The sequence below is a fragment of the Manis pentadactyla genome, chromosome 1 (genome assembly GCF_030020395.1).
Source record: "Manis pentadactyla isolate mManPen7 chromosome 1, mManPen7.hap1, whole genome shotgun sequence".
NCBI lineage: Eukaryota > Metazoa > Chordata > Mammalia > Pholidota > Manidae > Manis > Manis pentadactyla.
In genome coordinates this window covers 9340466-9366415 of record NC_080019.1, presented here as the reverse complement: position 1 = coordinate 9366415, position 25950 = coordinate 9340466, and the positions used below count along the sequence as shown (strand labels likewise).

General features: G+C 37.3%; 1 protein-coding gene across 10 annotated transcripts in view; it reads left to right on the top strand.

The window, feature by feature from the left end:
* Positions 1-25950, top strand: part of PPP2R2A (protein phosphatase 2 regulatory subunit Balpha) — an 85388-nt gene that overhangs the window by 27034 nt on the left and 32404 nt on the right. The window contains exon 3 of one of the 10 annotated variants that reach the window (XM_057508368.1): positions 8350-8488. The exons of the other annotated variants lie outside the window; for them this stretch is intronic. Coding sequence (XP_057364351.1) covers positions 8473-8488 — 16 coding nt within the window. The 5' untranslated portion in view covers positions 8350-8472. The remainder of the gene's footprint in view (positions 1-8349; positions 8489-25950) is intronic. 10 annotated transcript variants of the gene reach the window in all.

Below are 25950 nucleotides of genomic sequence, written 5' to 3'. Positions count from 1 at the left end.
AGAAAGATGAAAAGAACCTGGAGCTTTGATGAAAGAAGCCAGTGAATGAACTGATCCTAGATTTAATTGCTCTTTTTTGGGACTAATTATGGGAGACAAAGAATTTTTTAATTTGATAAAATACACATAACATAAGATTTACTGTTTTTACTATTTTTCAATGTGTAGTTCACAGGCACATTGCTCTCCAGAACTTTTTTCATTTTTCCAAATGAACCCATATCCACTGAACAGTAACTCCCCATTCTTAGCCCCTTACAACTCCCATTCTACTTTCTATCTCTATGAATTTGACTATTCTAGGTACCTCATAAAATTAGAATTATACAGTATTTGCTCTTTTGTGACTGGTTTATTTCACTTAATACAATGCTCTTGTCTAAATTCATTCAGGCTGCCATAACAAACTACCACAGACTGTGTGGGTTAAACAACAATTTATTTATTACAGTTCTGGAAAGTCCAAAATCAAGGCACTGGCAGATTCTGTCTAGTGAGGGCCTACATTTTGATTCACAGATATGTCTTCTCCCTGTGTCCTCCCAAGGCAGAGGAGGTGAGAGCTCTTTAGGGTCTTTTTTATAAAGTCACTAATTCCATCATAAGGCTCCACCCTCATGACCTCCCACAGGCTCCACCTCCTAATACCATCACCCTGAGGGTAAGGATTTCAACATGAATTCTGGGCGTACACAAACATTCTTGGTCCATAACAGTTCTCAGAGCTTATCATTTTTGTAGCATGTGTCAGAATTTCCTTCCTTAATAAAGCTGGAAAATCCATTGTACGTGTATACCATTTTGTTTATCCATTCATTTGTTAATGAATGGGTTGCTTCCACTTTTTGGCTACTGCAAATAATGCTGCTGTGAACATTGGTGTTCAACTATCTGTTCATGTCCTTGCTTTAAATTCACTTAAGTATATACCCAGAAGTGTGGTTCCTGGATCATAACATAATTCTACATTTAACATTTTGAGAAACTACCATACTATGCCAGTGGTTGGCTGCACCATTTTACATTGTCACTAACAATGTACATGAATTCCAATTTCTCCACATCTTCACCAGCACTTGTTGTCTTCTCTTTCTTTGATAATAGCTTTTCTAATGGATGTGAAGTTACATTTCATTGTAGTTTTGATTTATATTTCCCTGATGATTATTTATGTTGCACATATTTTCATGTGTTTCTTGGCCGTCTTCAGATACTTAGAGAAATGTATTTTCAAGTCCTTTGCCTATTTTAAAATTGGGTTTTTGTTGTTGAATTGTAGTTCTTATATATTCTTGATATTAATCTCTGAACAGATGTATGAATTGCACATGTTTTCTCTGATTGCATGGGTTGCCTTTTCATTTTTCACACAGGATTGTGTCCTTTGATGCACAAGTGTTTTTGATTTTGATGATGTTTGGTTTTTCTGTTTTATCTTTTGTTGCCTGTTTTTTCAGTGTCATCCAAGAAGTCATTGCCAAATCCAATGTCATGAAGTTTTCTCCATTTTATTCTAAGGGTTTTATTTCTTAATGTTTAAGTTTGATATTTTAAGTTGAGTTTTGTAAATGATGCATGGTAAAGGTCCATCTTCATTCTTTGGTGTGTGAATATCCAGTTTTCCCAACACCATACGTTGAAAAGACCTTGTTAAAGACATTTGACCATATGGTAAAAGTTCATATATGAAACAGAATAGAGTTTATTTCTGGACTCCTTATTCCATTGGTCTGTATGTCTGTCTTTAGGTCAGTACCACACCCTATTTTAATTCCTATAACTTTGTAGTAAGCTTTGAAATAAAGAAGTATGAGACCTCCAACTTAGTTCTTTTTCATTCAAGATCCCTTGAGATTCCATATGAATTTTAGGTGGATTTTTCTATTTCTTCAAGAACTGCCATAAGGATATATTGATAGGCATTGAATCTCTATAGATCATTTTGCATAGTACTACCTGTCTTAACAACATTAAATCTTCCAGTCCATGAAAAAGGAGTGTCTTTCCATTTATTTATGCTTTTAATTCCTTTTAACAATGTTTTGTAGTTTTCAGTGTAAAAGTCTTTCACCTTGTTGATAAATTTATTCCTAAAATTTTTTTTGATTCTATTGTATAAGGAATTGTTTACATAATTTCTTCTATGTATTTTTCTAGTTGTGTATAGAAATGCAACTGATTTTTGTGTGTTAATTTTGTATCCTGCAACTTTGCTAAGATAACAAGTAATCTTATCCTGTAAGTGAAGTGCTGAAATGTTTGAAAATTCCTTTTCTTTAACTAAGCATATCACCTAGAAATTTGATGAGATCTGATAACAGGGTTTAGCCCTCAGGCACTATGCCGTACTATGCCGGTACAGGAGGGCTGCTGGTGTAGGCTAGATCCTGTGCAGCAGTAGGTGGTGGCCTTGTGTCACTTAATGTATTTATGTTAAGTCCCTTCTTAATTCTGTTTCCCACATACCTTCAACAGAGGACAAAGAACCTGAATTCTGAATATACAGGAGACTATATATTCCATGCCAGAGTACTATCAGGTCAGGAAGTTCATTGGCATCTGATTTTAGTTTATTCTCCTCTTACCGTCTTTATTAATATTCCAGAAAAATCGGGTGAGTAAATTTATCTTCAGGGAAATGAGAGTAGGGATTGAGGAGTAGTATGGTATAGAAAATTATTTTTATTGTTACACCAGAAATAGATATTTTGGTTTGTGAGGTAGAATATTCCTCTAAGTATTCTGAATTAAGATTTGTGTTTGATGAAATATTATGTCCATTCCTCAATACTAAGTACTTACTGTTGGGCTTAAAGTGGTAGGGGTGTCTTTACAACCTTGTGTGATTAGCTAATCCTTCTGTGCAGCTGTGGATTATTCCTTTTAAGATTGTAGGTGTGTAGTTAAATTGTTTCTGTGCTAAGTTTAGTGACACTGTAGTATTTAGAAATCGGCAATATTTAGTTACTTAAATTACCCACGTAGAATATATCCTGGGAATTGATGTAGATTAAAACGTCTTTGTTTTATCCAACAATAGAATTGAATTAAATGGCTAGGAAAACCAACAAGCATTTCCTGCCGTATTTATCAAAAAAAGAGTCTTAAAGAACGTGTAAGTGCGCTACTTAAACAAAAAGCTGTGTTGACTTCCGGTGTAGGAAGATGATCTAAGCCCATGTGTTAAAACAAAGAAACATACATTGAAATGACCAACAAGCATAATGGGGAGAGTTCAGTCTCCTTGGAATCTGAAAGGGTGCCATAACTAAAGTAAAAAGATTTTTGGCAAGAAACAGTACAAATGAGAAACATAAGTGTAGTCCTTACTGGCTGACTTGGTGTTCATTTATGTGGTTAAGAACCCCTCCTGGGGTGTAAGGAAAGAGACTGACTTTGAGCAACCAGTGCTAGAATGTAAAGGTGGTTGGTCCCTGGGCAGCTGGTTGCTATGATGTTTTGTACTTTGAAGCAGAGCAGGAGTCAAAAACTAAATGACTCAGAAAGGTTCTCCTCAAGGGGAATAAGAACAGTGGAGAGGGGCAGGGTGCCCACAGTTGCAGGAGAGTTAAACTAACTGTGAAGCACAAACTTGAAACTCCCTGCTCTGCAGCTGCCTTCTTTGGCCTGCAACCCTGCAGCCTCACCACTATACTGAATCTATAAGCTGAACAAGGAACTGTGTCAGGCAGCCTCTAAGATAGCCACCAGTGATCCCTGCCTCCTGGTATTCATTATTCATGACTTTGTATCTAATCTGCTCCCCTTGAGTGTGGCTGGACCTAATGATTTGCTTTTCCAAGTATGGCAAAAGTGATGTTATGCCAAAAAGGTTTTGTCTTCCAAGTTGGTCTGCCCTCTCTCTTTCTGTGAGGGAAGCCATCTCTGATTTTGTAAGCTTCCCTGTGGAGCTCTGGCAAGGAGGGGTGTTTCTGGATAACAGCCAGTGAAGACCAACACCGACTGACAGCCACGTGCCACGTGCGTAAGCTTGGATTGCAGGTGGATCCTTCCACCATCAAGTTTTGTGATGACAGAGGCCTTGGCTGACACATTAACTGCAGCCTTATGAGAGACCCTGAGCTAGATGCCTGCAGCTAAGCCACACTCAGATTCCTGACCCACAGAAACTGTGAGAGTGCATGTTTGTTGTTTTAAGCAGCTAAATTTGGGGTAACTTGCAGGCAGCAAGTGAGAACTAATACAAGAAGTGAATGCAAGCATCTTGCCCCTCCAAAAGAGATTTGAACTTGTTTCTAAGTGTTTTCTGATTGGATGCAACACAGTTCCCTGTAGTACATAAACATATACGTAAAAAGATAGGCATGCACCGAGTCAGTAGTCTAGGGACTAGAAGAAGGTGACCCATGTGAGGTCAGATTCAATGCAAGACATGAGAAAATATTGAAATTTAAAGAACTAATTTTTCTTCTCTAGGAGATGCATGAACATTTGAAGAAAAAGAATCAGAGCATAGGACCGAGTTCTTGAAGTGAAATCTGTGATTCTTAACTATTGACTCTACAGCCGGGCTTCAGAAATATTCCCACAGTTAGGAAAAAATGAGCTGAAAATTATAAACAAAAATATCAGGAACACAAACAATAGATCCAGTGTATAATGAAAGTTCAGAATGAGAACTCAAAAACAGATTAGAGATAAAGTCAGAAACAGTAAAAATTTCCCTGAGCTGGAGAGGACAGATCAAAAGAGCTTAGGGACTGTAGCTAACTAACATTTATTGAATATTAGGTATGTGCCAAGTATTCGGCAAGTTAAACTCTGTTAATACTATTCTTTTATAGATAGCTGAAGTGCATACCAAAGTAAGTGAGATCCACACTTAGGAACAACCTAAAATGGTAGATTTTTAAATCTTAAGTTACCAAAATTAACAAGCCAAGTATCCAGATGAGAAACAGGTTAGTACAGAGGACGGCGTATCAGGTAGGCATTATACTGTTTACTATAGCTAGGACTGTGCTGTCACTAGCCACATGTGGCTATTAAATTTAATTAAAATAAAATTGTTCATTTCCTTGGTTTCACTCTTAGCAGTTTAAAAACATGCTCAATAAATGGCTACCTATGGCTCGTGGTTACCATGTTGGACAGTGCAAAATAGAACACTGCTATTATCACAGAAGGTTTTGTTAGACAATGCTATGCTAAAAAGTAGACTAGCGTCTTAGAAAACTTCCAGGAAAAATATTATACTTAATCTTAAATTGATAAACATCCCTCACACAGGCAGGGCAGCCAAATGGCATTTTCAGGCTTGTAATGACTTAAAATATATCACTCAAGTACTTTTGCAAAACACTACTCTCAGTACCCTTAGACACTGAGAGGTCAGTAACTCAGAACTTATGATGAGTCAACTTCAGAGTCCCTCTGTTTCTCAGAATAACCCAAGTATATATAAAAGGGAAAATCTTGACAAATACAAAGAGGATACCCTTTCTGTCAGACCAGTGACTTCAATCTAGACACCCCATTTCCAGAGCTGCTTGCTGCTCTTTCTGACAAACTATAAAATAAAGCCACAGAAAACAGCTCTTGTTTTAAGGACACTGATGTGCTGAAACTACTCTTGTTAAAATCACCCCTGAAAATCTCCGTATCACCAAATCCAGCTTAATTCTCAGCCTTCACTGGGCTTGATTTCTGTGTATTTTCTGACACAGATCATCACTGACTCCTTTTAGAAACACTGTCTTTGCCTGGCTTCCAGAAAAGCTCTTCCTACCTTACCAGCAGTTCCTGCACAATGTCCTTCCCTAGCTAACCTCTCCTCTAAAAGGGCGGGAGAGCCCCCAGGCTCAGTCCTCAGACCAGACCTCTTGTTTTCTTTAGCTGTACTTACTAGGAAATCCCATTTAGTCTTTAAATGCTTTCTATTAATGGATGATAGGCTAATTTTTATCTCATCTCCCTTCCTCAAATAGCTGTCGAATCCATCTAGCTGCCTGCATGACTTTTCCACTTTCATGTCTAGTTGAAATTAGCACCAAAGATGTGAAAATGGAATTTTTGTCTCCTTTGCTGCCCCAAACCTGCTCTTTTCTGCTATGCATCTCCCCAGTAAACAGCACTGCCTTTCTTCTGTTGGGCTTGGTTCCAAAACCTTGGTATCATCTTTGACACTCTCTTCATCAGCAAGTGCTGGCAAAGCTTTCTCCAGAACATATTCACAATTCACCCAGTTCTCTGTGGCTGCCACCTGCGTTCAGTCATCATCATCATCTCTTGCTTATACTACTGCACTAACTTGAACTAATCTTCTTTCTTGCAGTTTTGCATTGTGTTCACACAACAGATCATCACTTTAAAATATAAATTAGAAACTCTCCGATGGCTTCTTAATCACTCATGTCCTCAGTCCAGTCTTACCAAGCTTAGCAAACTGATTTCTACTTAGGCTTTCTGCTTGAAATACTTTTCTTTTACAAGTGTGGGTGACTATTTCCCTGTTCCTTTTGGTTTCTACCTGAGGCACCTCCTCAGAGAAGCTTTTCTGGCCATACTACCTGAAATAGTCCCCCACCCACTGTGACCTTCTGATCTCTTATTGGCCTTTGTATTTTTATGGTACTTAGCACTACCTGGTATATTTATTATTTATTTGTTTATGATATGCCACTGTCCCTAGAGTGTGATCCATGAGGGCAGGGATTTTTTTCTGTCTGTCTTATGTACTCTTGTAACCCTAGCACCTAGAAATATTAGCATGACCTGGAGTGTCTAGCATGTAGTTAATGCCCAATAAAATATTTATTGAAGGAATGACTCTCTTAATGAGCAAAACAAAACAAAAATGCACAAGATTTATAAAAAAATAAGACCAGTTTTCATAATTAGAGGAATAAAGTTTTAGTTAAAGAAAATCTTTAATGTATAATTCTCTTTTTCAGTGAGATTAATGAGAGAAATTGCATCTTTGGAAATGGAATCATGTGAAAATAATTTCAAGTTATTTGAAATGAATGATTAAAATTGCTTAAATGTGTAGTGGAGACTATGAATCGCAGTGTAAATACAATTGAAAAAGTGGTCATGGAATTATCACCTTGAGCAAAGTGATCTACTTACCAGAGCCAAGTTGAAAAGGTGAACAAAAAGTATATTCTGAACTGAAATTCTTTTTTTGTATAATAGTGTATGATTACAAAAAGTACTCTTTTTGGTTGAGATTTTTGGCAAACTCATTCATGACACAATCTTTTGTATTATTTAGCCAATGGAGGTTAAGTCTTTAATCTGAAGTTGTACCTGCTACTTCGATGCTGTTAAATAATACTTAATGTAGGGAAATACCTATCTACGAAGGGTATTATAAGTACAGTTCAGCTGGTATGAGAACCTGGACATTATCCTGACTCATCTGTAGCTCTCCAGACCATATCAGTTATCAGGTCTTGCTTTATAGACTTCATCAATATATTTTAAAATGTGTACACATCTGTCCCCTCTTTTGCCTCTGTGCTTTAGTTTCTTCACCTTTAATGGATATATTTTAATACGACCAACTTTATAGATTTGTTGAGAGGATTAAATACCTGTCATACTGTAAGTGCATTTTAAATGTTAGCTACTCGTGATAATATTGTTACTGTACTATTCTGACTAAGGTCACTCTCATTGTTTACCAGAAGTTGTGGAGTAACTCCAAATTGGCCTCCAGACTTCCTCTACTTAGCTTCTCCCAATTCTCAGTTCTCTTCACTTCAGCCTGAGTAGCCTTAAGCACACATGTAATTGGATTACTTGTATTTAAAACTGCCCAGTGGGCTCCCTTTTGCCACTGAGACAAAGTCTGTAACGTTTTCTTCAGCATACCTTAAAGTTCTCTAGTCTTTTTCTCTAATATTCTGCTCCTTTGTACCCACTTCATAGGTGAGCTGGGGGAATCCTCTCAGAAAGCAGATTAGAGGTGGGTGTGCCTCTACCAGGAAAAATGGACTGCGGAGTGCTCTCTGGGTCTTTAAGCATGGCCATAATAATCATAGTTTGTAAAGATTTTTGACATATTATTAACCAGGTACCCATCTGGTTATAAAAGTATCTTAATGATGCATGGATTGATGTGGATTTATTTGTATCATCTCTATGAGAAATTTGCATTATATGTTGATAGGCACCTTAATGAAGTGATTTGCTTTGTGGAATTAATTATGAGCCAGTCAAAAGTCGGTAAACATCTAACAAAGATGGTAACTTTATGTTTAGAATGGTCAGTTTAGATCTCTCCTCTCTAACATTACATACAACATTAATATACCAAGGCTTGTTTGTTAAGATCACATCTGTAGACTATATTAGCAACTCTTTTTCTGTTCTTTGTTGCAGGAGGGTATGGTTCCATTCCATTTTATCCAAACATGATAGCAGATTATCCAGGAACAAGTTAAAAAGAAGGGAGACTGGTTCCAGAACACATCTCTGGAAATTACCCTATGGACTCTGATTCTCATGGCAACATTACAATGTAGGTTCTGTATGAGCATCGATAGCCAGTGGTCTTTGTTGAGCTTATCACATAACATGTTCCTGTTCACTGAGTCATAGGTTGAGAAAAGGTTATTATGAAGGCCGTTAGCACTTTGTTGTTGGGAATCATGGTATAATCAAAGGGATTCTTTGGCCAAGAGGTATAGTTCAGAATCTTGCTCTTGACCACTCATGCTTCATCCTGAGGCCTCTTGAGTGTACAAACAGTTCCTGACTTAACAATGGTTTAACTTAGTATTTTTTGACTTCACAGTGGTGAAAAGGAGTACACATTCAGTAGAAACCATTCTGCGAATTTTGAATTTTGCTTTTCCCCCAGCTAGTGATGTGCAGTACAATCCTCTCACGATGCTGGGGCGGCGGGGGGCGGCCACAGCGAGTGTCGCTTCCAGGCAGCCACGGGATCATGAGGGTTAACAGCCAATCTACTCACCATCATTCTGCATCCAGGAAGCATTCTGTTTTTCACTTTCAGTACAGTATTCAGTCAGTTACGTAAAATATTCAACACTTTTTTATAAGATAGGCTTTGTGTTAGATGATTTTACCCAACTGTAGGCCAGTATAAATGTTCTGAGCACATTATGTATAACTAATGTAAGGTTTAAGGTAGGCTAGGCTCTGAGCTCTGATGTGTCATAGGTTATGTGTATTAAATGAAGTTTTGACTTCCGATGTTTTCACCATTGTTAAGTGAAGAACATTTGTATCTGCAAAGAAGCCAAAGCAAGGCAGCTATAACTTTGTTACTAGTTTGGCTTTTAGCCTCAGACTCCGGGGAGTACGCTGGACCATTTGGAAACTTCTTTTCCTAGGCTAGATTGGCCTGAGTAGCCTAGAAACAAAGTTAAACGCCTCTTACTGTTTGTGAGGCAAAGCTCAAAGCCCATCCCCCATTTTCTGCCTATCAGTGTGCGTACCACGTGCCTTATTTCTTGGCATTTTTATTGCTTATTGAGCCCTCAAATCAGTTCTATGAGGTAGGTATTTACAGTTGAGGAAACTGAGTCTGTAAGAGGCTGAGTTACTTTTTCAGGGTCATATATAGGTTAAGTAGGGATTTGACAATGGTGAAATGACCAGTCTGACTTCTGGTCATTTCCTGCACAAGTTCCCTATAGGTGTGGCCCTTAGAATGTATTACAAGCGTGCTAAGGTAATGATCCCTCAGTCCTTTAGGGGGTGTCTGAGGGCTTAGCTGACTAGAGTTTCTGGAAAGACAAGTGCAGCCTCATCTTCCCTTTATCCTAGTGTGCCGTACAACTACATTCTGTGTGTACCCCAACATGAAGCAGGTAGAGATACTCAAAGTTACAAGTCAGAGAGGGAGCATTTGCCCCCAGTTCTTAGAACTACCTTCTTCCTTCAGCCTATCAGGCTGCATATTGCCCTAGTCAATGCCAAGTGGGAAAGAGAATATTAGAAAGTCCCAGGAGCCTGGAAGGGAGAGAGGAAGAAATGGTTGGTGCCTGCTTTTTTTCTAGAAACAAGTGAGCAGGCTAGTCAAGCCTTATTCACACATGAGGAGCAAGAAATTCCTAAAGAGATGTTAGACATTTAACTTGCTCTTCAGGCCATAATAAAATGTTCCTAAACCCTGCACAATACCTCAATTGTCCAAGGAGTGTCCCGACCTTTGGGAAAAAGTAACAAGAACTTTGAGCTCCCTCTAAAGGTCAACAGTGATAAAAGAGCATCATAGTCAGTGGGGGAATAATTGTAATTAAAGCTGGCCTTACCCCTTAAGCTGGAAACTAGCATTTTTTTTTTTTACAGATGCGTTTATTCAGTAAAATATTTTCTTACATGGGGAGTAACTAGTTACCTTTGAGAAGAAATTTGGGTTAATCATATTCTTACTCAAGCTATGTGGGACCAGTCCTAAAGTTCAGTGTTTGCTGTATAGGGTATGTTGAATTCATAAAGGAGAAAAGATCATGAAAATGGATTGTGCCCAGAATGACATGCTTCTTAATTGGAGCTCTAAGTGTTGAAACTAACCATTTCAAAATGAGAATTAATTTTTGTGTTGTTATGTGCCAGAATGTTTTCCCAGCAGGCCTTTGACTTCAACAGAGATACAGGTGAACAGTACACCTGCTGTGTGCTCACCCCACTGCTGTGTGCTCACCCCCACCTCCCCAGCATCTGAAAGGAAAAGAGCAGTGAGTAGCTGATCAATATTATGGAATCCAAGTTGCAGGCATATGTTAAAACTTCTAAGAAATCTAACACATACTTCTTTTTTTTTGGTATCATTAATATGCAGTTGCATAAGCAACAACATTGTGGTTACTAGATTTCCCCCATTATCAAGTCCCCACCACATACCCCATTACAGTCACTGACCATCAGCCTAACACATACTTCTTTAACGATTAGAACCTCAGCTGACCAAATGAGACGACTGCATCAGGACAGTAATCTTAGTCATGGTCGGATACTGCACGGAGGAGAGTTAGTTTTGGTGCTGACCTTTATTCTGGTTATGTTTCTGTTCTTAATACGTTTATACTCTTCAGAACTCACTGAGAAAGTTCAGTTCTTAAAACTTAACATGTTACTGTAGAATGAAAAAGTTAGAAGTCATGTTTAATTTGTGGTAATGTTAGGAATATATGAAAGCTACACAATTCTTTAAAGTTCTAGAAGTGCTCAAAAAGCAGGAGCACATGAGCATGTCAGAAGGACCCAGAAGGCTAGCTGAAAGAGCTCTCAACTGCCAAATCTGGAACAATTTGTGCAGCGTAATAAATTATATAGTATTACATTATAATCCAATGTATGAAATAAATATCTATGCATTTATACTGATAAATGATTGACTAAATAGTACATAGGGGAGAAAAAACAAATTTCCCCTGCAAAAGAATTTTGTAGAATTCCCCTGCAGGAGATAATTTACATAGATATTCCTCAGAGGCATAGAGCTGTACACACCCACCCCTTGAATGTGGGCTGCACTTGGTGACTTCCTTCCAGAGTAAGGGAAGTGGGATCAGGTGATGTGAGAGTGGAGAAACTTGGCAGACAGTACCCTGGCTACGTAATCTAGGTTATCATCAATATGGATAGGCTATAACCTTACTGTGATACGATAAGAATGACATTTCACCGTTGTGATCTGCCAAGAATCCATAGTGGCTGTGTGGTCATGAGAAAAATACCTGACAATCCCATGTTGAGGGATGTACTATAAAGTACCTAACTACTAGTAGTCTTCAAAACTGGGGTCATCAAAAATAAGAAAAGTCTAAAGAACAGTCACAGACCATAAAAAGGCCCAGTGTAATGTGGTATCCCTGATGTATTCTGGAAGTGAAGAAGGAAACTAGAGAAAAACTAGTGAAATCTGAATAAAGTTTGGAGTTCAGTTAATATTCAAGTATTGGTTCCTTATTTGTTGTGACAAATAAGCCATAGTAATAGAAGGTTTAAGCAATGGGAGAAACTGGGTGAGGGCCTGAGTAATGAGAGATGACAGGGACTGTAGTGTCGTGGCTCACCGCTGAAGGGAGCTGTGGGGTGAGGTGAGCAGAGCAGAGCAGAAGGTACCATGATGATTGTCTCGGTTCCATTCTGTTTTCACCATAAATTGGCTTATATCTTACTGAAAGTAACTTTGGTTAAATCAGTTTTGTTGATGAATTCCAGGTTAAGAAGAGATAAATCTGGGGTCCTTTTTTGTAAGAATGAGATCTCTAGCAGAGATCACGGTCATGGGCAGAGTTAGCAGCCTTTGCCAATGTATTGTCATTTGGGGTCTTTAATTTTCCATATTAAAAGTTAAATAAAAGTATGTTCTTTTTCTCCAGCCATTCTGCTCTCTTCCTCTCCAGATGTGTTGAACTTAAGTATCTGAATACATGCTGTATATGTGAAAGATAAATCCTCTGAAGAGAGAGATTATCCTCCCATGTTTCTTTTCAGATGGGAAATTTGAAGTTCATAAAGATTGATTTACTCATGGTCAAATTATTAATAGCAGAGCTGAGACTGCGCCCTGACATGTCCTGTTGCTCTTGCCTGATGGTTAATGAAGAGCCAAGGCTTGTAGGGAAAGGGGGGTGGGAAGGATTTCAAGAAAAATTAGAGCAAATGTAAAAGAATATTGGCAGAATAAGAAATTTGATCTTTCTCTGTATTCTCTAACACTTTAATAATAAAGATATTAGCCTCTTTATACATTTTAATTTTTTTTTAAAATTATTTCAGTAGGGTGACTTCTGGAACTGACATTAGGTTTCAAGAGAGTGAATGTTTTGTAGCTTTTGATATAAATTGTGAAATAGTTTTCCTAAGTAATAATATATACTTCTATCTACAGTGTAGGCAAATACCAGTCTTCTGAACAGTTTATATTTTTCCTCTCATTGAAGAGACAGAAAATGGTATCTAATTTAAAAGTCTACTTAATTTGATTCTACCGGATATTTCCTTATGTTTTACCTCTTTTGTGAACTGTTTTCCTGTGTTGTATGAATTGTTTATAGAAATACAGTATTTTTCCTAGTCATCTTGTTTTAATTTTTTGTGTAAAAAATCACATTTTTCTTTTACTACATCTATAAATATTATCCTTCTTGTGTATTTCTTCCTCTCCAAAGATCTAATGTGGATTTATTTTTTTCTGATGGGCCACCTACAGAAGGGCTCAAGGAATGGGGAGAAGAAAAGAGGTATTTCAGGCAAGGCAAACAATACACCCTTGCTAAAGGAGGCGGTATGGGGATGGGTATAATGTATATATGGGTATAAGTATATATGTGGGAGGTGTAAAACACTAGCCTTACTTGAGAATTGGGTGAATGCTATGGTACTATAAAGTAAGATGGTGTACTTAAGGGATGTATTCCTATTATGGAGGAAATTGAACACCAGGCCAAACTTCAGAAATCCTGCAGTAATCTTTAGAAGACACTTGAAGGTTTTAGAGGGGGAAAGTATTTTTTAACCAGTAAGTAAAATATGCAGATGGGGATTTGGGAATGTCTAGGATCAGATTTCAGTATCTGGATCATGTTGTTTTCTTATGGTACAATTTACGTACAGTGAAGTAACACCCTTTTTAGCAAACAGTGTTCAAGCTTTGGTAAAAAAAACAGTCAAGATAAAAAGCAGCTCCATTATTCCAAAAGTTCCATGTCTTTTTGTTAGTCAGCCTCTACCCCACCCCTATCCCCTAGCAAACACTGATCTGTTTTCTGTCACTCTAGTTTCCAGAATGTCAGATAAGTGGAATCATAAAGTATGTACTCTTTAAATCTGGCTTGCTTAGCTTGCTTAACAATGCGGTTTGAGTTTTGTCTGAGTTATTGCTTGTATCAGTAGTTTGTCTCTTTTTATTGCTCAATGGTATTTCATTGTATGGATATACCACCTTTTGTTCATTCCCCAATTAATGATCATTTGAGGTTGGGTCTGATTTTTGGCAATTACAAATAAAGCTGCCATGATGCCATGAACATTTGCATCCGGATTTCTGTGTGAGTGTAAATTTTCATTTCACTTGGGTAGATATCTAATAATAAGATTCTTGGGTCACATGGTATTTGTTTTAAGTTTGTAAGAAACTACCCAAACTTTTTTCCCCAAAGTGGGTATGCCGTGGTGCATTCCCACCAGCTATATGTGAGTGTTTCTATTGCTCAGCAGCAGCACTGGGTTGTTTTGCTTTGTTTTTTTAGTCATTTGGGTGGTCTCTAGTGGTCTCTCTTTACTTTCTTTACCTTGTTTGTAGAGATTCATCTCTTGTCAGTTTGCATGTTACTGTTAGGCTAATGGCTGTCATGTATTTGTTACCTTGTATCCCTGTCCAAACTCTGGCACCTAATTCCATAATGCTGTGATTGTTTTACTTACATTGCACAAATAGGATCAACCATGCTTTGTAACTTTTTATTTTTAACTCAGTGATATAATATAGACAATACACATAGGGTCATCATGTTTGAGCATTTAAGTACTGGTCAATTTACTGATGTTACCCACCTTTTCCCCTGGGATTACAGTGATGCATATGGTAGAACACTTGATATTGTTCTACAAGTCAGGCCTTTTTTCCTTTTTTCCCTCCTTTTTAAAAAAATTTTGTTGGGAGGCCTTCAAATTCTTAATCTTTCCTACTGCAGGATCTAAACTGTTAACCCCATCCATATATCTTTACTTTCACATAGTGTATTTTTCATTTTTAGATTGTCTTTGTCTCTTCCATTTCTCATCATGTTGAGGTTTTGTATATGTTCTTGAGCATATGGAGGTTATTTACAACAGCTGTTTTCAGATTCTTGTCTGCTAGGACCTTTCATCACTATTTTTGTCATTTCTGATTCTGCTTGTTGATTGTATTGTTTTGGTTATAGGTCATATTTTCCTGCTTCATGTTCCTAATGATTTTGGGTTGGATATCAGACATTGAGAATTTACATTGATTGTTGAGTGTTGGATTCTGTTTAGCTCATTTACTTGAGTTACTTGAGATCAGTTTGATCATTTAAAGTTTACTTTTAAGCTTTGTTAGGGCAAATTGAGTCTTTAGTACTGATTCACCCACTACTAAGGTGATACTCTTCTCAGGACTCTCTTTGGTGCCTCATTAATTAGGAGGTTTCTCTACTCTGGCTGGTGAGAGCCCTAACTATTCGGAGCCCTTGTAAGCTTTTTTGGTGGTTGTTTTAGGCCTTGTGGAGTATCACAGCACAAACGCTCTAACAGTAGCCAACTAAAGATTCTAAGTGATACTTCTGTAGATGCCTTGAGCTTTCTCTCTTTCTGCCCACAAATTCTAGCTGCTTCAGCTTTCCCTGTCTCAAAAACTCAATGAGATTGCTGGTATGTGTATGGATTCTTTCTGACTGGTGCTGTCCAGGCGGTAAGCTGGGAGAAATAAATGGCTCACTTTCTTTTCTTTTGTAAGGGTTCACAGTCCTGCATTCAGTGTCCATTGTCTGAAAACAATGTATTTTGTTCCAATTTTTTACTCGTTCACAGCAAGAGGATGAATCAGTTCGTCTTACTCCCTCATGGCCAGAAGCATAAGACCAATTACAGATTTAAAATTTTGACTTTTCTTCTTCTCTTTAGCCTGTTAAAAGTGCTAAGTTACTGAACATTTTTACTGGATATATTTTTGGATAACTTGTATATGCAGTTTGTTGTAGTATACTTTGTTGATCTTTGGTTTTACTGAAATGCAACAAAAAGGAGAGGAGACTGATGACCTGGTAGTTTTGTGGGCAATCAGATATTATTTGTAAAAAGATGAGATTGTATAGCCAACTTGATGAGGTCACTTCTTCAGGTCTGAAAGTTTCATTTCATATCTAGCACACCACACTGGCAACTGCTTTTGTAGCAAGTCTTTGTAAACACTCGTTCTTTTCCCCAGAACAGTCCTTTCTGAGATAATATTCAGAATGAAAAATTTTAAGAAACAATGGCTACTCATAGAATTTTGGGGAACCTCATGAATATCTTAAGATTTTCTTTTTTTTTTTTTTTTGCTACTGTTAATCTACAATTACATGAAGAACACTATGTTTACCAGTCTCCCCCCTCACCAAGTCCCCACCCCCACCCCACTACAGTCACTGTCCATCAGCGTAGCAAGATGCTGTAGAATCACTACTTGTCTTCTCTGTTTTGTACAGCCCTCCCCGTACCTCTCCACAACACTATTCATGCTAATCGTAATGCCCCCTTTCTTTTTCCCCACCCTTATTCCTCCCTTCCCACCCATCATCCCCAGTCCCTTTCCCTTTGGTAACTGTTAGTCCATCTTGGGTTCTGTGATTCTGCTGCTGTTTTGTTCCTTCAGTTTTTCTTTGTTCTTATACTCTACATATGAGTGAATTCATTTGGTACTTGTCTTTCTCTGCCTGACTTATTTCACTGAGCATAATACCCTCTAGCTCCATTCATGTTGTTGCAAATGGTAGGATTTGTTTTCTTCTTATGGCTGAATAATATTCCATTGTGTATATGTACCACATCTTCTTTATCCATTCATCTACTGATGAACATTTAGGTTGCTTCCATATCTTGGCTATTGTAAATAGTGCTGTGATAAACATAGGGGTGCATCTGTCTTTTTCAAACTGGGCTGCTGCATTCTTAGGGTAAATTCCTAGAAGTGGAATTCCTGGGTCAAATGGTATTTCTATTTTGAGCATTTTGAGGAACCTCCATACTGCTTTCCACAATGGCTGAACTAATTTACATTCCCACCAGCAGTGTAGGAAGGTTCTCCTTTCTCCACAACCTTGCTAACATTTGTTGTTGTTTGTCTTTTGGATGGCAGCCATCCTTACTGGTGTGAGGGATATCTCATTGTGGTTTTAATTTGCATTTCTCTGATGACAAGCGATGTGGAGCATCTTTTCATGTGTCTGTCGGCCATCTGAATTTCTTCTTTAGAGAACCGTCTATTCAGCTCCTCTGCCCATTTTTTAATTGGATTATTTGCTTTTTGTTTGTTAAGGTGTGTGAGCTCTTTATATATTTTGGATGTCAACCCTTTATCGAATCTGTCATTTATGAATATATTCTCCCATATACTATAGGATACTTTTTTGTTCTATTTATGGTGTTCTTTGCTATACAGAAGCTTTTCAGCTTGATATAGTCCCACTTGTTCATTTTTGCTTTTGTTTCCCTTGCCCTGGGAGATACGTTCATGAAGAAGTCACTCATGTTTATATCCAAGAGATTTTCGCCTATGTTTTTTTCTAAGAGTTTCATGGTTTCATGACTTACGTTCAAGTCTTTGATCCATTTCGAATTTACTTTTGTGTATGGGGTTAGACAGTGATCCAATTTCATTCTCTTACATGTAGCTGTCCAGTTTTGTCAGCACCATCTGTTGATGAGACTGTCATTTCCCCATTGTATGTCCATGGCTCCTTTATCAAATATTAATTGACTATATATGTTTGGGTTAATGTTTGGAGTCTCTATTCTGTTCCATTGGTCTGTGGCTCTGTTCTTGTGCCAGTACCAAATTGTCTTGATTACTGTGGCTTTGTAGTAGAGCTTGAAGTTGGGGGGTGAGATCCCTCCCACTTTATTCTTCCTTCTCAGGATTGCTTTAGCTATTCGGGGCTTTTGGTGTTTCCATATGAATTTTTGAACTATTTGTTCCAGTTCATTGAAGAATGCTGTTCATAATTTGATAGGGATTGCATCGAATCTGTATATTGTTTTGGACAGGATGACCATTTTGACAATATTAATTCTTCATAGCCAGGAGCATGGGATGAGTTTCCATTTGTTAGTGTCCTCTTTAATTTCTCTTAAGAGTGTAGAGTGTCTTATAGTTTTCAGGGTATAGGTCTTTCACTTCCTTGGTTTGGTTTATTCCTAGGTATTTTATTCTTTTTGATGTTACTGTGAATGGAATTGTTTTCCTTATTTCTCTTTCTATTAGTTCATTGTTAGTGTATAGGAAAGCCACAGATTTCTGTGTGTTAATTTTGTATTCTGCAACTTTGCTGAATTTCCGATATTAGTTCTAGTAGTTTTGGAGTGGAGTCTTTAGTGATTATCTTACGATTTATGCTGTCTTGTGTTGTGTAAGGTAGGTATACCTTGACATTTTTATTTTTCCAATAAACATGATAAAGATTGGTTTTACAGTTTTTCATGAACTGAAATACAAATTTCTAAATCTGGCAGTGTCTGCTTGTGCAGCAATATCTGTAAGGTAAAATAATGTGTTTTGTTAGAGCTACATCTGCATGAACAAATCAGATGAAAAATCTGAAAAGGTTTCTGTATACCATCTGGGTTTTTTAAAACCCCAGAGTTATTACTGGCTCAAGATACTAAATTGCTAAAAGAAAGGCAGAAAAGGCCACGATTTCTGCTATAAGAGCTATTCTTGCAAAATCTAATTTCATGTCATAATTTTGTTGTTAAAGCAGTATTCAGAATTACAGATGAGAGGCTTCATCAGCTACATTTTCACAGAAATGCTGTGTATTTGTTGACATTAATGTGCAGCAATGTATTCATATCTAGATAAGTGACAGTTACACCATTATAGCTGTTTTTGTCACTTTGGAAGGAATGGAAATTCTATATATTTTCAAATAAATCTTTTGTCTTATAGCACTCACTAAAAACTAATAGCCATGGCACCATAATAAATTTTTTTTGTGAGTGTTCTGTAATATTACTAATGAAAACACAAAAATATGAGGTAAGCCTATCTTTTCCCAAAAAACTCTGAAGCCAGAGATTTTTAAGCAGTTACGACACTTTTAAAACATTAGGTGTATGTAGAACTGTGCAAGTAAAACAAACTTTAGCTGTGCCAGCAAGTACAAAGAAACAGTAAATATTCACTTTAAGAACCTTTAATATAATTATCTAAATGCTGGGAATTTGGGCTTATGAAATGGACCAAAGCAACTTTTCATTTCCCACTAAAAAATATTGAAACCAAGTGCTAAACTTTAGCCTCTGTAGGCTAAAGAAACTAAAACAAAATACCTTCATGACCTAGACAAAAAGCAAAAGCTCATTTTGAACTAGTTTAGCCTCTGAACTAATCCAGTGTGTCAAAGGCAGGGGAGAAATCCCCTCTAAAATAAAAAAACCTAGGACTTCATAAGAAAACTAAAGGAAAAAACTGTGATGCATGCTTATTATATACTACAGGGTTAAAACTAAGAAAGGTTAGTAGAGAAGGAGAAAGAAAGAGAGAAAGTACAATCTCTAACCAGGGCAATCATCACTAAAAATCTGTAATAATCTGATCAACCAAAAATCCTTAGATTTTTCTGAATTTACACTGGTCACATCTGCTGTCTCAAAACTTAAAATGATTTTCTGATTTAAAGAGTGAGTAAAAGATTCTAAAACAAAAATTTCCTTCTTGGCTCAAGAAAAAAGCCTGGTGGAAATTCCTTCAAGGTACAAACAGTATTAGGACACTTTTTTGAAGTATAAAGGAAAATATAATTATATTAATTTTATCTCCATTATTTTCTAACAGCCGTAAGAAAAATGTTGGGGGATTCAGTCTGTGAAGGCTTTCAATTTTGTATAACATCTGTTAGCTTAGGTTACTCTGTTAGCTTAAGTTACTCAGTGAGTTTTCAATTAAATATTAGCAATATAGTACCTAAAACCAGGGTTAACCACGGTTACTACTGGCTCATAATAGTTACATCCTCAAACCAACCTTTACCTTCCTTAATGAGAGAACAAATCACAAACAAATTTAAGTTAAAATCTACCTTTCACTGTTTTCTTTTTTTTCTCTAGGTTTTTATTTTTTTATTTTTGTTTTTTTTTATTAGGTATTAATATACAATCACATGAGCAACATTGTGGTTATCAAGTCCCCACCACATACCCCATTACAGTCACTGTCCATCAGCATAGTAAGATACTGTAGAGTCACTACTTGTCTTCTCTGTGCTATACTGCCTTCCCCATGCTCCCCACTACATTTTGTGTGCTAATCATAATGCCCCTTAACCCCCTTATCCTTCCCTTTGCTCCCCCACTCTCCCCAGTCCTTTCCCTTTCATAACTGTCAGTCCCTTCTTGGAGTCTGTGAATCTGCTGTTATTTTGTTCCTTCGGTTTTTGCTTTGTTGTTATGCTCCACAGATGAGTGAAATCATTTGGTACTTGTCTTTCTCCACCTGGCTTATTTCACTGAGCATAATACCCTCTAGCTCCATCCATGTTGTTGCAAATGGTAGGATTTGTTTTCTTCTTGTGGCTGAATAATATTCCATTGCCTTTCACTGTCTTTTAAGGCACTATTGTTTTCTCAGTGCTCTTAGGCACTTTACAAATATGAACAATAACGAGCTATACTGTGTATCTTTTCCACTCATTTAAAACTGGAATGTAATTCCTACTACCTTATTTCTTCTGGGCCTCGGGGTAGGGTCCCGGGGAAGCAGCGGCCCCTCGTTCTCCGGGGCATTGCTGCCGAGAGTCCTCTGTCTGGAGCTTTTAGAGGGGTTTATTTGCAGCAACCATGTTTATGGTATTTTACATGAGTTTCAACCTTTAAAACTTTCTTTGTTTCTTAGCTTTAAAAATCTCATCATATTGAGAAAAATAACAACCAGGGTTGTCAGCATCCAGTAGCTGCTATGTTAACTGTTTCAAGTGGAACTCTTGGGAATCTACAATCCAGATTGTTGAAAGTAGACAAGCAATTCCTCCCAGTTGATCCCTCCTCCTTTGTTGTTATTTTTAAAAGGAGAGTGTATCTTTACATATTTACTCGGTTTTTATGTCTTATAATTCGTTTTGTGATAGTTCATTTTGCATTAACAGTATTCCTTCTTTGATTCTCTTAAACATTTACTGAATCCTTTCTTGGCTAACTGTTCATCCGTTGTGATTACATTCACCTGTCTTATAAGCCTCTTTGGGGAGTTGAATTTAGAATGTGGATCACCCAGTGCCTTAATGTAGCAGGTGCTGAAAAAATACCTGAGGGTTTTACTGTATGAATCAGGCAGTAATTATAATATGGTGACTGGTAAATAGTATAAAGTTCACGTACATTGACTGAATGCTTCATTGAACACAGGCGTCTGGCAATGAAAAAGAGGAAGTAAACTGAATGCTTCTACATTATTCCTTTAGTCATCTTCCACGGGTTTACAGAATTCTGTGCTACCACCTTATCTTTATGATTGCTCACATCTGCTAAATTTGAATCCTGGCCCTGACACTTTACAGTGGTGTGAAAGGCAAGCAACTCGATCTGTGCTACCTTTTATTATTCTCTGTATTAAAAATCGTTATATCTTAGTGGTACTATAAGGAGTAAATTGGACTATATATATGTAATTGCCAACTTAGCACAGTGCTTGGCCCATTATGGTTATACCTCTGTACTGTGTGAACTTTGACATTAGTCATGTCTTTGTATCCATGTAAGCTGTATTATTTTAATGTTAATATCTGATTATGTTAATATACTAGAGCAGGGGTTGACAGCATTTTTTTGTGAAGGGCCAGATAGTAAATATTTTCAGTGTGTTACAACTATTCACGACTCTGCTGTTGTCAAGTGAAAGTGGCCAAAGACAATACATAAACAAATGGCCTGGCTGGATTCCAGTAACACATTATTTACAAAAATAGCTTGTGGGCCATCGTTTTCCAACCTGTGTACTGGAGGATATTTTTATATTTCCTAATTATTGGATGTCTGAAATATGTTCAGCTTTTTCTTTGTATAGATAATACAGCCCTAATTATGTACTAATTTTAATTGGTTCCTTTCAGATTATTTGGGCCATAGTCTTCAAATGGAATTATAAAAGCAGTGGGTAACCAAAACCCATTAAGTGCCTCACAATGCAAGAACTGAAGTATTTAGAGAATGTCAGAGCTAATAACAATTTGGTCACTTAACATATGGTAATCGTTGTTAATTACTGACATTTATGTATACTGTCTATTAAGTTTCCCTTGTCTGAATTTTATTCTGTGAGTGTTATGTTTATCAACCTTTGACTGTCTGTTTTTGTCCTATTCTGTTTATTATAAGCACATAAGAGATAGAGAATGTAGGAAGCAGTGTGCCTCATACAGTGAAAGTGGACCCGTAATGCTGTCCTTGTCATTTTCACCATCACCACTAATGAGCATTCCACCCTCAGAAGAGAGAAGTTTTTTTGACCTTTTTAGGATGAAACCTAGGTGCTGATGGTTTAGAAAGAAAGGGTAGGAAGAAACAACTGCATTTTATGTGACATATTGTATAAATCCTTGCTTTTTATAAGTAGTGTATAAAAAAAGGAAGTCCTTTTTATTACCTATATCAGAGTGTTCTTTTAAAAGATTAACACATTTTTTTTCCATTGTGAAATAACATTTTTGTTGGTCATAGGAAAGAATCTTACTTTTCTCCTTCAAAGAGGATGTTTTTGTTCATTGTTGGTTTGTGAGAACATGGCCCAGTTGATGCATTTTATTGGGCCGTGACTCACGTTCAGTAGTATTACAGCTCTAACAGTGAAGTTAATGTCTTTACTTTTTAAAAACAATTTAATCTCAAGAGTAAAGTGTTCTCAAGATTCCGTTTAATAGTTTGTTTTAAAACTAGTATCCAGGAATCTAAATTTTTGTGAAGTACATTTATATTTTCAGCCAGTTCCTTGGGGCAATTGTGTGTGCATGTGTATAAGATAGTTGTCTTATTTTACCCAGAATGCTTTGTTTAAATGTTCAAAATCTTCTTAGTTCCAGCTTTGTTGGCCTTGCAATAAAAATGTCCACTTAGTAATGTTTTAGGTCTGGGCTATATGGTATGGTAGCCATTAGCCACAAATGCCTAAAGCTAAAATACAGGAGCCACATGTGGCTAGCGATGACTGTACTGAACAGTGCAGATAGAGGACACTTCCATGATAATGGAAAGTTCTGTTAAACAGTGCTATTGAAGACTGCAGTCATCTACCTGGTAATTCTTTTTAATGGTACAGGAATCGGAACATTAGAAGAACGTTTTCTGTGAATAGTCTTATTATTTTCCAGAAACATAGGTACCAATATTTGGCAGGCCTTGTATGGGTAAAACATATGGGAGCACTGTTTTTAGATCCACGCTTCCTCGCCTTTGCATATCATGGCACACTGAGATAACTGGTTGCTCACAGCTGGAGGTTACAGATTGGCTACTCTGCACTGTCCAGTCAAGCCTGTAACCCATTCTTGGCACACCAGTGTGCAGTGGTACAAGCCGTTGGAATCTCAGTTTTATGGTGTTGTCCACAATTGATTCCTGGATGTTTTTTTTAGTCTGTAAGCAGAATTTGATTTTATTCTCCTTTCTATTCATCCTTGCATGTCATATTATTCTCAATGAGTTCCCCTCTGAGTTCTTGGTGTTTCACAACTCAGAAAAACTTTAAAAGTATCATCAATAAACTTGGAGATTGAAAAGGTAGTTATGTATATGGCAGCCCTCACACTTGTGCAGAGCATTCAGACAGGGTTTTTTTCCCCTTCTCTTTTTTGGTGGTGGGAAGGAATGAAGGCACACCATGACAGTGCCTATTTAAATTCCACAGTACAAACCAGGAAAATTTACCTGCCTGAAATATAGCAGTATTAAATATATGCAGTATAAAAATGACAGCAAAGAGACCACAAATCTGCCCACCCCTTTCACAAGTAAAATTCCTCTGTACTGTTTAAGCTGGAGCTTAGTTGGCTATTTCTAAAATTTTCTCATGTTCATTGGCTTTTGGCAAGATCTATATAATAACAAACACCAGTGTCTTAAGAATATCTATAAATGGAGAAAATTGTTGCCTTTCACCCAATATTTCCCTTCCTCAAGGATTTAAACTAAGTTAACTTGCATGGTATAAATCTTTGGTTCTTGTCCTTTCCTAACATTTAGCTTCTTTTGATATTTAGGCCAGTTCCTGGGATTCCTCAGTCCGTCTCAGGCGTGCCTCTTAAAGTTTTGTGCGCTTGCTACGAAGCTGGTTCAGTACTAAACACTTAAAACGTCACCTTACTTCTGGAACTCTTGTTGTAAAATAACCAATTCCTGGGATAAGAAGTGAGCATTTTAAGAGCAGATGTCTTAACTATTCTTTTTGCATCTTGCAATACATTATTGGTCGTCGTCTTTTCCTTCCCTCTCCCCATGTCAGGTGTACACAGGCACATATACATACACTTACCCTTTCTTTCCCGCCCTGTCACATGTGCAGTGACTGCATTTTAACTCACTGTGTGAGTCAGTACTCTCTCTGGGGTACTAAAGCCTACTGCTTTATCACTTTATTCTTGTTCTGTCTTCTAAGAATAATATAGGTGTAGAATTCCCCCCATGCCCACCCCCACCCCATCCCAGGTCTCTTCAGTACTTTTTAAAAATAATGATCTCATAATTGGCTGAGTTACCTCCAGATTTTTTCCTGTCCAGTTTACTTAAGGTTGATGCAGGTTTCTCCCCCATTAGAAATTGAGCCCGTCTTGCAGCAAACCCATCCCCTCTGCTTTTCACTGCTGCCCAGCAGAGAGGTTAGTCACACCACAAGCACCGACCTGTCCTTTACTTAGTTTCCAGTCTGACAGCTCATCTGCCCAATGTGGAGTTGTAATTTCTTTAATTTAGAGGAATGTAACAGTTTGGACCTGGGGAAAAACTTAAATACTGAACCAGCTCTGCTTTATTATCCCATTGGGAGAACAGGAGAGTTGATCTGTTGCTGGTGTCAGGTGTGAGCATTCACCAAGCCAAAAGCATATTCCAGAGTTCAAAGATAGGTTATTTTTGGTCCAGCATGACTTTATATGCAAACTAACTAGTTCGTTTGGTGGGTAAGCCAAAGAAACCACAAACTGTCAGTGCTGTACGGAGGATCAGTTGAGTTGGACTTAAACAAAGATTATCTCCCCAAATGATTCCTGTCTGAGGGATTTGAATTTAAAGATAATTTTTACTGTATATGATTTCTGCCTTTATTCCCTGATTTTAGATTCCAAACTTCCAATAAGATGTGACTCCGAATATTCTGTCTGATAGTGTTAGCTCCTAATTTTCTCTCCAGCTTATTCTAATGTGTTTTAAGTGCAGGGACTGTGTATGTTTTTAATATTTTAATATATTCACAACAGAAGCAAGTACAGAATGGTTTTAAGTACTTACTGATGTTTGGCTGTACAGGGTAGTCTAGTAGATTCAGTTTTACACCTTTATGTTACCTGTATAAACTAAATGTGTTCTTTCCTCATGATACTGCCAACCATAGTGGGCTGTTTGGGGCTCAGGTTTTTAACCTGGAGGTGGTGTGCTGTCCAAACACTCTGAAATTATATGTAATTTTGTGTGCAGCTACGTATGTTGCAGTGTCTTGGCATAGTGTGCGTAATTTTGAGTAAGTTCTCATAATGTTCCAAAAAGGGAAGTTGCCTTTGATCTAGACAGTGAAGGAAGCAAAGAAAGCTTTTCAAGATCAAGATGCACTTGGAAAAATCACTAAAAAAAAATAATAAGATGCAGTGCTGGATAAGATAAATTGGTCAGTGAATTCCTAAATTTAAGATATAGCGTTCTTTATTACATAAAATCACATTCTTACAGTGAGTTAATATCCAAAAAAATTCTTTTACAGAAATAATCACTTATTTAAAATGCACTTTCCCTAATTTCACATAATGTTTCATAATGAAGAACTATTGTGGTATAATTGCTTTATCTTACTGCCCGCTCTGTTACTTAAGAGTTTTCCTTAGGAAAATAGTGCCTCTGGTGTCAAAAAGTTAAGAGGAAAATCCCTGTAATTATATTTGAGCTTGACTGTGAAGTTAGCACTGACTTTGAGGGTAACATGACTGATTCTAGTAGCTAGCCCCCTGTAGTATTTGGGAGCCACAAAGAGAGCTGTGCATTTCAAAGGTGCATAACCCAAAGCATTTGTGGTACGAGTGTTGTTCT